At 36.3% G+C, this 14,023-nt stretch overlaps 1 protein-coding gene across 8 annotated transcripts in view; it reads left to right on the forward strand.

The window, feature by feature from the left end:
• VPS8 (VPS8 subunit of CORVET complex) overlaps nt 1–14,023 on the forward strand; it is a 251,993-nt gene that overhangs the window by 129,789 nt on the left and 108,181 nt on the right. For all 8 annotated transcript variants that reach the window (XR_009262061.1, XR_009262062.1, XM_058730711.1 and 5 more), the window contains 3 exons: nt 980–1,064; nt 1,851–1,949; nt 12,231–12,320. Coding sequence is in view for 6 of the 8 variants with exons in the window: in XM_058730711.1 (XP_058586694.1) it covers nt 980–1,064; nt 1,851–1,949; nt 12,231–12,320 (274 nt within the window). In the remaining 2 variants the exon portion in view is untranslated. The remainder of the gene's footprint in view (nt 1–979; nt 1,065–1,850; nt 1,950–12,230; nt 12,321–14,023) is intronic.

Raw genomic sequence — 14,023 nt, forward strand, 5'->3', positions numbered from 1 at the left:
TTTTTAAGGCATACATTAGTCCCCATAGAATTACTAAGTGAAACTTCTGTAACTGGAAGCCTGGTTTATTGATAAATTACCAATTTTTAATTAAGAAAAGCTGTGCAAATAACAACAAAAAACCTAAGTGCAAAGTTTTTGTCTTTCAAGTCTAGAAATGAGTAAGTAACATTTGCAAAAATTAACGAGTAAATTTGAAGTGTTTGTACATTTGTTTTAGTGTGAAAAAGAAACAACAGTCTTATGATTTATAATTTTAGTTTTATTTACTTAAAATTTCCATCATTTTATAGATTTTTGAGTTGCCTTATTCATACATATTCTAAACAATGCAGAATTTAACATAGGAAATGAGATATGATGTGTTAACACTACTATTTATCTGATTTGTTGAATATTTCATTTGACATATTTAATTGTCAACAGAGAAAATTCATATAGTTAATTGATAACTAATATTTTAACTATTTTTTATGTGACACATTATTGTTTTAACATTTATTTTGTACCCAGCTTTGAAATTTCTTATAAACTGAGCATTCAGCAGCATCTTAAACCTGTATTTAGAGGAATGGCAGATACTACTCTCCCTTAGCTACTGTAACTTCATTTCACAGTAGAAATCAAATCTATATTCATTTTTCTTTTTTTTTTTTTTTTTTTTTTTTTCAACGTTTTTTATTTATTGGACAGAGAGAGACTGAGCATGAACGGGGGAGGGGCAGAGAGAGAGGGAGACACAGAATCGGAAACAGGCTCCAGGCTCCGAGCCATCAGCCCAGAGCCTGACGCGGGGCTCGAACTCACAGACCGCGAGATCGTGACCTGGCTGAAGTCGGACGCTTAACCGACTGCGCCACCCAGGCGCCCCTATATTCATTTTTCTTAATACCAACTTCTATGAGCAAACTTCTTGAAACAATAAGCTAATAACCACCTGCCTGTTTGGTACTCTGAACTTTTTCCTTTTATGTTCTAGCTATCAAATTTGTGAGTTTATGTATGAACGAGAACACCAGTACGACAAAATTATTGATTGTTACTTACGTGATCCACTGAGGGAGGTGAGTTATGAGACTACTTTACCCTTTTGTCTTGCTCAGTCTTCCCCTCCCCTTATTGAGTAGAAATAACTAGTAAGTAGGTATAACTATTCAGTACACCTATTGGGACATGTTTGCTGATTCAAGGTTTTTTTTTCATTTATTCAACAGATTTTTTTTTATCAAGTGCCTACTATTAGCCAAGTATACACTGATCATTAAAACATATATTTTCTATAATTTTAGAACTCAGAGTTTAGTGATGGAGACTGACCATAAGGAAACCATATATGTAATCACAGATTGTGATGAGTGCTAGGAACGAGAAAATGGGTGCAACTTGAGAAGATGTTGGGGGAACTGACTTACACAGAGCAGCCAGGGACGGAATCTCGGAGGAGGTGACACACAGACTGAGTTTTGGAATTTGAGATGAAGCCAGTCAAGCAAAGAGCCAGTGGAAAAAGTGTTCCAAGAAAGGGACAAGGGTAACACAAAAGGGCAGGAATGGTGTGAGATTGAATTGGGAATGTGGATAGAGACCACTAAAGACAAAAGTATGATATTCTTTCATTAGCTTAATGAAATGGGGACCAAAATTAATTGGAATGGATTTGCTCCTGCCAGGAGTCTATCCTAAACTTTAAACAATGACTCATTGTCTTTAGTGTCAGTTTCCCAGCAGTTTATCTACAAGTGGTTTTCCATCTCCAAATAATAGATACCTACCAAGACAGGTACAGATAGTAGATAGTGACTCAATATTGCTTCAGTGAATGAATGAATATATTGCCTTGTGTTTTTCAGGAAGAAGTCTTTAACTACATTCACAACATCTTATCCATTCCTGGACACAGTGCAGAGGAAAAGCAGTCTGTATGGCAGAAAGCAATGGATCATATTGAGGTGCTGAGCCAACAAAGTTTCTTAAACTTCCCCATTTGGATGGATATCTCCCAAATTAAGTGTATGCTAACTAAGCAATAGCAGGTGTCATATTATTAAGTTGATCTAATTGAAAATTAACTTTTTTCACATAATTTATTTTACGTCGTATTCATAAAGTCCATGTCATATACAATGTATTATATCATAACTTCTGAAAATAACCTAAGTTCAATCAGCTGGTTGACAAACTGGAATATTAGTGGGTTCTTACAGCCTTCTTAGAATGATTCTGAGAGTAGTACTGGTCTTTGCACCTGATATGTGATAGGGAGCCATTCCCCCCAGTCACCCAGTGGACTTTTAGAAACATTACTGCAGTACATTATTCTCTCTGATGTATTTCCCTCTCCATATGTAACAGAACAATGTTTCTGATTTTCTTTATGCATGCTGTTTTACAAGAATACAGGAGTTGACTTTAGAGCAAGAACTTCTTTTTAAAAAACAAGCTTATAGATGCTTAAGTGGAGAGACTAATACATGTGATCACGATGAATCTGAAGAGAGGTCCCGGAATCAGTTCTCACGTTCATTTCCTTAGGTTCATCATGTACACAACACCTCAGAAACCAACAGATCTATAGGTTTTTTGAATATATTCTGTTTTATGGATTACTGGTAATTGAAAAAAAAAAAAAAAACTATGACAAAAGATGCTGAGATAATCCTAGTTTTGGAGATAAGAGATTACAAAGTTTTTCTTCCTGTAGCAAGGGTCAGCTGATGGGGGAACTTCTGGTGATGGGTTTAGAGATGTAATGAAAGATATGATTTTTCAGTATCTTTTAAAAAAAATGTCATCCATATGGAAAATGATAAGAAAGGATGAGCTCTGAAACATTGCTTGTGATGTGAATTCTTTGTTCTAGTTCCCAATGGTTATAAAGTTTAGAGAGATCAGAAATGTGAACAGCATCTTATGGGAAACATGTGGTGTGCAAGGTGGCTCAGTCAATCACCAGATATGTGGTCTGAAGTAATTGCCACACTTTTTTATCTGTAGGATTGAGAACATAGATGTTATTTAATGTTACCATATTCCTGCTAACAAGATGAATGAATATATCTTGGTGGAAAGAACTCAAGAAAACCTTTCCCTATTTTCAGTTGTATCTTTTTTCCTTTAATCATTTTGTATTCTTTTTCCTTTCATCATCCCCTTTGTCCCCATAGTTACATTATGGCTCATTCTTCATTTCACTTCATCTGCATTATGCAGTGGTTTGAGCACATGGACTCCAGACATCGGAAAATGGAGCTATGTCTCTGCATAATGTGAAACGTGATGAATTAATCAATGAGCAAACAAATTACTCAGCAGAAAACTCATATTGGAGAAACTAGAAGGGTTTTTGTTGCACAACAATTATTTCTGCTGACTGTTTTCTCCACATCTGCACATTTTTTCACCTTGAACTTTTTAATATCTCTTAAGGCCACAATTACAAACATACAGATTTTTTTGTTGAAGGACTTCTGTGGCTGCAGTAATGTGAATAAAGTCAATATTCAATGTGTAAGGGGAAACATCCTCATCATAAAATTTTCTGACAGTATACACAGTGTATAGATTTCTTAATACTCTGGAGTTATAGACCTCTTGTGAGAATCTAATGAAAGATTTGGACCTGTGGCACATAATATTGTGCATGTGCACAGATACATAATTTTGTTTATTATTGCAGGGGTCCATAGACTCCCTAAAAGGCATCCTTAGATTGGGCCTGTGGATTCCAGGTAAAGAATTGCTAGTTTCGATGCTTTTTCCAATATGGACAAAACATGTTTCGTTAGATTTTTAAAAATATTTTTCATTTTAAAATATGTAAGCATCCCCAAAAAGTTCATAAAACAAATGTACAACTTAATACATTTAAAAAGGAAACGTCCCAGGCCCAGGTCAAGAAATTGAGTTACTTCCAATACACCAGACCCTTTTTGTGTATCCTTTCCTGATCAGAGTCTCTTGCTTCCCCTAATATGCCCAGGATCCTGATAATCCCAGGTTTTTCTGATAATCTCCTGCCTTTCTATATATTGCTACTGTACACGCCTGCATCCCTAAAAAGACATATGTTTGTTTTGCCTTTTTCTGAACTTCAGTAAATGAAGTTCTACTCTATGAAGTTTGTATATTCTGTTGTAGGTAGCTGTGGTTCATTTTAATTCTTGTGTAGTATTCCATTTTACAAGTATATTACAATTTATTCATTTCTACTGTTAGTGAACATTTCTATTCTTTCTAGTTTCTATTAAAAATAGCCATTCTGGGGGCACCTGGGTGGCTCAGTCGGTTGGGCGGCCGACTTCGGCTCAGGTCATGATCTCATGGTCCGTGAGTTCAAGCCCCGCATCGGGCTCTGTGCTGACAGCTCAGAGCCTGGAGCCTATTTCAGATTCTGTGTCTCCCTTTCTCTGACCCTCCCCTGTTCATGCTCTGTCTCTCCCTGTCTCAAAAATAAATAAAAAATATTAAAAAAATTAAAAAAAATAAAATAAAAATAGTCATTCTGTGATCATTATACATGCATCTTAAGCACAGCATTTCTTGAGAGCAGCCTAGCATTACAGCATCAGCTGAGAACTTGATAGAAAGGTAGTTTCAGTCTTTTCTCACACCTAGTGAATCAGAAACTCTGGAGTTGGGGCCCAGCATTATGGTTCAATAAGCCCTCCAGGTGATTTTGATGCATGCTAATAACATTTGACAATCTCTCCTCTTGGGCCTATAATTGCCAGTTAATTGGGATAAGTATATTCAACTTCACCAGATGCTGGCATTGTATGAGATTTTCCATTAGCTCTTTATCCTCGTTAGACTTTAAAATGTTGCCAATCTAGGGGCGCCTGGGTAGCTCAGTTGGTTAAGTGTCCAACTCTTGATTTTGGCTCAGGTCATGATCTCCTGGTTCATGAGTTTGAGCCCTGCATCGGGCTCTGTGCTGACAGTGCAGAGCCTGCTTGGGATTCTGTCTCTCCGTTTCCCCTGTCCCTCCCCTGCTCTCTCTGTCTCTTTGTCTGTCTGTCTGTCTGTCTCTCTCTCTCTCTCAAAATAAGTTAAAAAATTTTTTTAAAAATAAGATTTTGTAGGGGCGCCTGGGTGGCGCAGTCGGTTAAGCGTCCGACTTCAGCCAGGTCACGATCTCGCGGCCCGTGAGTTCGAGCCCCGCGTCAGGCTCTGGGCTGATGGCTCGGAGCCTGGAGCCTGTTTCCGATTCTGTGTCTCCCTCTCTCTCTGCCCCTCCCCGGTTCATGCTCTGTCTCTCTCTGTCCCAAAAATAAAAAAAAAACGTTGAAAAAAAAATTAAAAAAAAAAAAATAATAAGATTTTGCCAATCTAGTGCATGTATAAGGATATTTTATTATGTTTAAAACTTGCATACCCTTAATTACTAATGAGATTGATAGCCTTTCATTGTTTATTAGCCATTTAAATTCTCTTTCTGTGATGTGTCAGTTCAAGTCTTTGGCCCATTTTTCTATTAGAATGTCTCTTGTACTTATAGGAGAATTTCACGCATCCTGGATATTAGTCTTTTTTCAGTGATACGTGTTATAGTTATCTTTCACTCTGTGGCTTTTTTATGTAGTTCTTTTTAAGAAAAGTGTTTTTTTTAAGTAATCAAATCAGTTTTTTCCTTCTAGACTGAAGGAGAAATTCTCCTATATTATTGTCTAAGAGCTTTCTTGTTTATTTTGGTTTTGTTTTTGAATCTTAGGTGCACTTGAAAGCAGTTCTTGTACAGATGTAAGAGGGGTGTCCAATTAGTTTTTAAAATATGGATGTCCAGTTTTCCCAGCAACAGTTAGCTATTTTAAAAGGTTACCTTTCTCCATTGTTCAACAGTGTTACTTTGTCAGGAGTATATCAAGGATGTGTATGTTTGTTTTCCAACACTCTATTCTGCTTCACTGCTCTATTTGTCTCTGCATTGGTACAGCACTATTAAATATTACTGCTTTATAATAAATCTTGACATCTTTAAGGGAGTGTTGGCTATTTTTAAAAATTTATTTATTTATTTTGAGAAAAAGAGCAAGTGAGCATATGCGTGTGAGTGGGGGAGGGGCAGGGAACAAGAGAATCCCAAGCAGGCTCTGTCACTGCTGAGCTGAATGTGGGGCTTGAACCCACAAACAGTGAGATCATGACCTGAGCCAAAATCAAGAGTTGGACATTTAACCACCTGAGCCACCTAGGTGCCCCAAGAGTATTGGCTATTCTTGACCTTTTATACTTTTATTTCTTAATTTCTAAATTTTAATTCCAATATAGTTAACACACTATATTATATCATGTGTACAATATAGTGATTCATCAGTTCTGTACGTTACTCCATGCTCATCGTGGTAAGTGTACTCTTTAATCTCCATCTATTCCACCCATCCCCCACCCATCTCTGTTCTGGTAACCTTCAGTTCTCTATAGCTTTTTTGGTTTTTTGGTTTGTCTCCTTTTTCCTTTGTTTTGTTTCTTAAATTCCATACGAGTGAAATTATATGGTATTTGTCCTTCTCTGACTGATTTATTTCACTTAGCATTATACTCTCTCCATGTTGTTGCAAATGGCAAGATTACATTCTTTTTTATGGCTGAATAATATTCCAGTGTATACCATCTTTTCTTTATCCATTCATCTGTCAAAAGACACTTGGACCTTTTCCGTCATTTGGCTATTGTAAATGAGGCTGCAGTAAATATAGGGGTTCATATATCTTTTCAAATTAGTGTTTTCATCTTCTTTGGATAAACAACCAGTAGTGGAATTACTGTATCATACAGTAGTGCTATTTTTAATTTTTTGAGGAACTTCCACACTATTTTTCCACATCAGTGTGCATTCCTACCAACAGTGCACTAGGGTGCCTATTTCTTCACATCCTCACCAATGCTTGCTGTGTCTTGTGTTTTTGATTTTAGCCATTCTGACAGGTATGAGGGGATACCTCATTGTGGTTTTGATTTGCATTTCCCTGATGATAAGTGATGTTGAGCATCTTTTCATATGTCTGTTTGCCATCTGTATGTCATCTTTGCAGAAATGTCTGTTGATGTCTTGTGGCCATTTTTAATTGTATTATTTGTTTTTTTGGTGTTGAGTTATACAAATTTCTTTATGTATTTTGGGTACTAACCCTTTATCAGAAAAGTCACTTGTAAATATCTTCTCCCATTCAGTAGGTTGTCTTTTTGTTTTGTTGATGATTTCCTTTGCTGTGCAGAAGCTTTTTATTTTGATGTAGTCCCAATAGCTTATTTTTGTTTTTGTTTTTCTCTTGCCTCAGGAGACATATCTAGGAAAATGTTGTTATGGCCAATGTCACAGAAATTACTGCCTGGGTTCTCTTGTAGGATTTTTATGGTTTCAGGTCTGACATTTAGGTCCTTAATCTATTTTGAGTTCATTTTTGTGTATGGTGTAAGAAAGTGGTCCCATTTCATTCTTTTGTGTGTAGCTGTCCAGTTTTCCCAGCACCATTTGTTGAAGAAGCTGTCTTTTTTCTTTTTCTTTTTTTTTTTTTTAATTTTTTTTTTAACATTTTATTTATTTTTGAGACAGAGAGAGACAGAGCATGAACGGGGGAGGGGCAGAGAGAGAGGGAGACATAGAATCGGAAGCAGGCTCCAGGCTCTGAGCCATCAGCCCAGAGCCCGGCGCAGGGCTCGAACTCACGGACTGCGAGATCGTGACCTGAGCCGAAGTCGGCCGCTCAACCGACTGAGCCACCCAGGTGCCCCAAGCTGTCTTTTTTCTATTGCGTATTCTTGCCTCCTTTGTCGAAGATTAATTGACCATATATTGGTGGGTTTGTTTCTAGGTTCTCTATTCTGTTTCTTTGGTCTGTTTTTATGTGTCTGTTTTTGTGTCAGTACCATACTGTCTTGACTACTACAGTTTTGTAGTGTATCTTGAAATCTGGGATTGTGATACCACCAGTTTTGTTCTTCTTTGGAGTCTTTTGTGCTTTCATACAAATTTAAGGATTGTTTGTTCTAGTTCTGTGAAAAATGCTTTTGGTATTTTGGTAGGGATTGCACTAAATCTATAGATTGCTTTGAGTAGTTTGGACATTTTAATAGTATTTATTCTTCAAATCTATGAGCATGGAATATCCATTTGTTGTTTTTGTCATCTTCAATTTCTCTCATCAGTGTTTTATAGTTTTCAGAGTATAGGTCTTTTACCTCCTTGGTTAAGTTTATTCCTAGGTATCGAATTATCTTGGGTGAAGTTATAAATGAGATGTTTTCTTAATTTCTCTTTCTGCTACTTCACTATTAGTGTATAGAAAGGCAATAAGTTTCTATATATAGATTTTGTATCCTGTGACCTTACTGAATCCATTTACCCATTCTAGTAGTTTTTTGGTAGAGTCATTAGCGTTTTCTATAATATATAGTATCATGTCATCTGCAAATAGTGAAAGTTCTACTTTATCCTTACCAGTTTGGATGCCTTTTATTTCTTTTCCTTGTCTGATTGTTGTGGCTAGAACTTGTAGTACTATGTTGATTAAAGTGGTGAGAGTGGACATCCTTCTCTTGTTCTTGATTTTAGGGGAAAAGCTCCCCGTTTCACCATTGAGTATGATGTCAGCTGTGGATTTTTCATCTATGGCCTTTATTATGATGAGATACGTTCCCTGTAAACGTACTTTGTTGAGGGTTTTTATTATGAACGAATGTACTTTAAAGTGCTTTTTCTATAGTTATTGAAATGGTCATATGGTTTTTATCCTTTTTCTAGTTGATGTGATGTATCATGTTGATTGTTTTGTGAATGTTGAACCACCCTTGCATACTGGGAATATAATATACCCCATTTGATCGTGGTGAATGATGTTTTTAATATATTGGTAGATTCAGTTTGCCAATATTTTGTTGAGAATTTTTGCATGTGTGTTTGTCAGAGATATTGAACTGTAGTTCTGTTTTTCATTGGGTCTCTATCTGGTTTTGGTATCAGAGAATGCTGGAATGAATTTGGAAGCTTTCCTTGCCCTTCTAATTTTTTTTTAATGTTTATTTATTTTTGAGAGAGTGAGAGAGAGACGCAGCAGGATCAGGGAAGTGGCAGAGAGAGAGGGAGACACAGAATCCGAAGCAGACTCCAGGCTCCTAGCTGTCAGCATAGAGCCTGATGTGGGGCCTGAACTCACAAACCGTGAGATCGTGACCTGAAGTTGGATGCTCAACCGACTGAGACACCTGGGTGCCCCTTTCCCTTCTGATTTTTGAAATAGTTTGAGAAGAATAGGTATTAACTTTTCTTTAAATGTTTGGTAGAATTCACCTGTGAGGCCATCTGGTCCTGGACTTTTGTTTGTAGGGAGTTTTTTGATTACTGATTCAATTTCATTGCTGGTTATTGATCTGTCCAAATTTTCTGTTCCTACCTAATTCAGTTTTTGGAGATTATATGTTTCTAGGAATTTATCCATTTCTTCTAGGTTGTCCAATTTGTTGTCATATAATTTTTCATAATATTCTCTTACAGTTTGTTTTTCTGTGGTGTCTGTTGTTATTTCTCCTCTTTAATTTTTGATTTTATTTATTTCAGCCCTCTCCATTTTTTTTTCTGTTTTGTTTTTTGGATGAGTTTGACTTAAAGTTTATCAATTTGTTGATTTGTGTCAAACAACCAGCTCCTGGTTTCATTGTTCTGCTCTGTTTATTTTAGTTTCTATATCATTTATTTCTGCTCTGATCTTTATTTCCTTCCTTCTACTGTTTCGGGTTTCCTTTGTTGTTCTTTTTCTAGCTCCTTAGATATAAGATTACGTTGTTTATTTGAGATTTTTCTTGGTTCTTGAGGTTGGCTTGTATTGTTATATGCAACAGCTTTTGCTGCATCTCAAAGCTTTTGGACCTTGTGTTCTCATTTTCATTTTCCATGTTTTTTTATTTACTCTTGTTTCTTGGTCGACCCATTCATTGTTTAGTAACATGTTATTTAACTCCATGTATTTGTGGTCTTTCCACACTCTTTCTTTTGGTCAATTTCTAGTTGCATAACATCGTGGTTGGAAAAGATGCATTTCAATCTTTTTGAATTTGTTTAGACTTGCGGCCTAACATATGATCTACTCTGGAGAATGTTTCATGTGCCATTTGAAAAAAATGTGTATTCTGCTGTTATAGGGTACAATGTTCTGAATATATCTGTTAAATCTATCTGGTTCAATGTGTCATTCAAAACCACTATTTCCTTGTTGATTTTCTGTTTAGACCATCTTGTCCACTAATGTAAGTGGGGTGTGAAATTTCCCTATTATTGTGTTACTATCAGTTACTTTCTGTTTGTTACTAACTGCTTTATGTATTTGGGTGCTTTCATGTTGCTTGCATAAATATTTACAATTGTTGTATCTTATTGGATTGTTCCCTTTATAATTATATAGTGTCTTTTTTTTTTTTTTTTGGTTTCTTTTTACACTCTTTGTTGAAAGTCTAGTTTGTCCAAAATAAATTAAAGAAAGCTACCTCAGCTTTCTTTTTACTTTTATTTGCATAATTCCTTTCTATCCCTTCACTTTCAATCTGCATGTGTCTTTAGGTCTGAAATGAATCTCTTATAGGCAGCATATAAATGGATCTTGTTTTTTATCCATTCTGTCACCCTGTGTCTTTTGATTGGAGCATCCAGCCCATTGCATTCACAGTAATTATTGATAGGTATTTACATACTGTTGTTTGTTATGCATCTTATGGTTGTTTTTGTAGTTTTTCTCTGTTCCTTTGTTCTAATGCTCTTTTCTTTCATGGTTTGTCGACTCTGTTTAGTGATATACTTGGATTCCTTGTACTTTATTTTTTGCATACCTATTACTGGTTTTTGATTTGTGGTTACCTTAGGCTCATATGTAACATCTTATGCACATAGCAGTCTATGTTAGGTTGATGGTCACTTAAGTTTGAGCCCATTCTTTAGTCCCTTCCCTCCCAGGTTTTAAGTATATTGTGTCAGACTCTGTATCCTTTTATTTATTTTATGGAAGTCTTCTCTTTCTGGTATGCTAACAGTTTTTTCATGAAGGAATTTTTCACCTTTTCTTTCTTATTCTATATTTATGGTAAATCTTACTGATATTAAATCATACTTGAGTTCTGTGGATAAATGCAACTTGATCCTGATCTTATCCTTTTAAGTATTATTGGATTTTGTTTTTGTTTTAGGATGCTTATATCAATGTTCATGATTAAGACTGATCTGTAGTTCTCCTTTCTTATATTGCCCTATTGGGTTTAGGTATCAAAAATTTTGCTAGTGTTATAAAATGTGCTGAAGTTGTTGTTTTTCCTGTTCTCTGTAAGAGGCTAATTAATGTTGGAAATTGTCTCTTCCTTAAATAGTTGCTCGAACTCACCAGGGAAGCTGCTTGGGCCTGGAGTTTTCCATATGGAAAAATTTTGAGTATTCATTCAGTTTCTTTAGTAGCTAAAAAATCAATGTAGGTTTTTTTTCTCATTGCTAACTGTTAATTGACTGTTACTGCAGTCACCATAACTTGTCTAATTTTTGTTTGACAATTTACCATGTTGATCTCTAGTCGGTGTTTGCATTTTATCAATGTGAACATGCAATTGGAATGGTAGATGAGTAGGTTACAGAAAACAAGTTAGAAGAGAGTTTCAGGAACATAAGTAGCCAGTAATGTCTAGGAAGGTTCAAGGAGGGGGCAGATTGGAAGTCTTAAATTTGACAGAAATGGATCTTATTAACAGCAGTTAATAAACAGTGGTCAACCTCTTAGTCTCATTTAAGACTTGTGATCTTACATTGTTTTAAGATACTCCTTGTTTCAAAATCCACTGGCATCAGAAGTAAAGTTTTCAAATTCGTAGCTAGAAAATTTGCAACTATACTCTTCTTCTTTTCCTTGTTTCAAATTATTACTTTAAGCTCCAGGGTGAAATTCACCGGCAGGAAATTTGGGAAAGCTTTTGTTCCCTCTGTTCATCCTGTAGATATCAAGGCTTAAATCCAGAGTTTTAGTGCTTTCATTTACTAAACATTCTGAATTACCTTTTATATCAAAATCTAATTTTTTACATGGCATATTTCTAATTTTGTTTATTTGCAATGTGCCTTTAAATTGAGACCTTATAGTGAGGTCTTCTGAAGTGCAGTGTAGAAGCTCTTGAAAATGCTGAAGTACGTAATCATGCTTCACATCTATGGAAATTCTATTTAAACTTAACATTAAAGATCATTTTCTCTTTCTCTTTCACTTTAGGAACTTGTGTCCCTGAAGCCCTGTAAAGCTGCAGAGCTGGTTGCTACTCACTTTTCTGAACAGATTGAAATAGTCATTAAAAAACTTCAGGTAAATATTGCAAAAATATATGGGGAAGAAACATGTAGTAGAGAGACAATTATTGAATATCCACCTATGAGCTTTTGATTGTGGTAATTTCTTCAATAGATAGTTGCCATTTAAGCAGTTTCTGCACTGTGTATGTGTATATTTGGGAGCAGTTGTGTGATAATCTCTACATCTGTGTGATAATCTCTACATCTAGAAACAAGGGAGTTCATCTTTCTGCATATTAAATAGTAACATCACAGAAACAGAACTGTACCCTATACTTATTCTAGAATTTGTAATCCACAGAAGATCCCCCTCCCCCCCCCCCTTTTTTTTTTTGGCTATAGGAACTATAGCTGTATTCTCTTTGAGGCTTATGTTATTTATTATTCATTCAGATGTGTAATTCTCAAAGTGGGTTAATGCTGACTATTTAGAATTCTTCTTGGAAAATCTTAACTACAATACAGTTATATTAATGTCGAATATTGAGATGCTCAGTTTGAAATACTATTTAGTGGACTTACTATTCCACTTGTCACTATCATTGCAGTGCTAGTAGTGAGTTTTGTACATTGTCATTATGGCCTCAAGTGATAGAGGTAGACAATAGGACAATGACAGCAACATAAAGCATGACCCAGAGTCCCCAAGTGGCAGTGATTGTAGGAGGGGATAACTATACAAGATGAAAACCAAAGCAGTGAGGTGGGGGCAGCTGGCATGAGAGACAAAGATGGAATTTATTAACTTAAACACTTATGGCCCCACGATGTACCACAGTATGGTAGGCCTTGGGTGACAAATAAAAATGCAGTCTTTTAATTTTTCTTGTGGAGGAAAGAAGCACTTATATAACCAAAATGCAAGGTTATAAGTGCTACACCAGACACAGGGGCAAAATACTGTAGGAACAAGAGGAATAAGAAGAGACCGCCAACTGTGAGGTCAGACAAGAGCTCCCAGAAATGCCTGGGCTGGGTCTTGAGTGATTGGCATCAGTTTCCTAGGCAGAGAATTGAGAAGCACTTTCTAGATAGAAGGCCTTGGGTATGTTAAGACTTGAAGGCACAAGGCAATATGTATATCCAGATAACGGCCAGGTCTTTGTGAAGTATGACATGCCGGAGATGATGCCTGGAAGAGCATTAGGTTAAGCCAGAAAAGGTCTGTTGGAGGGAGGAGTTAAAAGTATTGAGGCCAGAAAATAGAGTTTGGGCTCTGATACTGAACAATTTTATGTGTAGTGCTAAGAAATGGTACTGTGTCTTCTGTGTCCTAGAGAATTACTCAAGTTTTTCAGCAAAAGAAGGCCATCGCTAGATTGATTTTACAGAAAGTTAACTTTGTGGTGTATGGAACAGACTAGCAAAGAGAGGATGGAGGACAGAGACCATGTAGACCAGTTAGAAGGTGAAAGTTCCAGGCAAAAGATGGTGAGGAGGGGTACTAAGTCAGTGACAGTGGTGTGGGTGGGTTCAGGATGTGTTTGTGAAGTAAAACATGTGGAACTTAGAAATGAATTGAAAGTGATGGGAGAGTTTAAAGGTGACTCCCAGACATCAGGCTTGGCTGCCCAGCATGATTAGGTTCATTGACTCAAGATAAAGACACGTCCATGAATTCAATAAATATTATGTACCTGCTGTGGACCAAAAACACTGTTAAGTGCTGAGGAAAAAACATAAACATGTATTCGTATGCTGAAGGAAGAAGAGAAG

This window comes from Neofelis nebulosa, chromosome 5 (genome assembly GCF_028018385.1).
Source record: "Neofelis nebulosa isolate mNeoNeb1 chromosome 5, mNeoNeb1.pri, whole genome shotgun sequence".
NCBI lineage: Eukaryota > Metazoa > Chordata > Mammalia > Carnivora > Felidae > Neofelis > Neofelis nebulosa.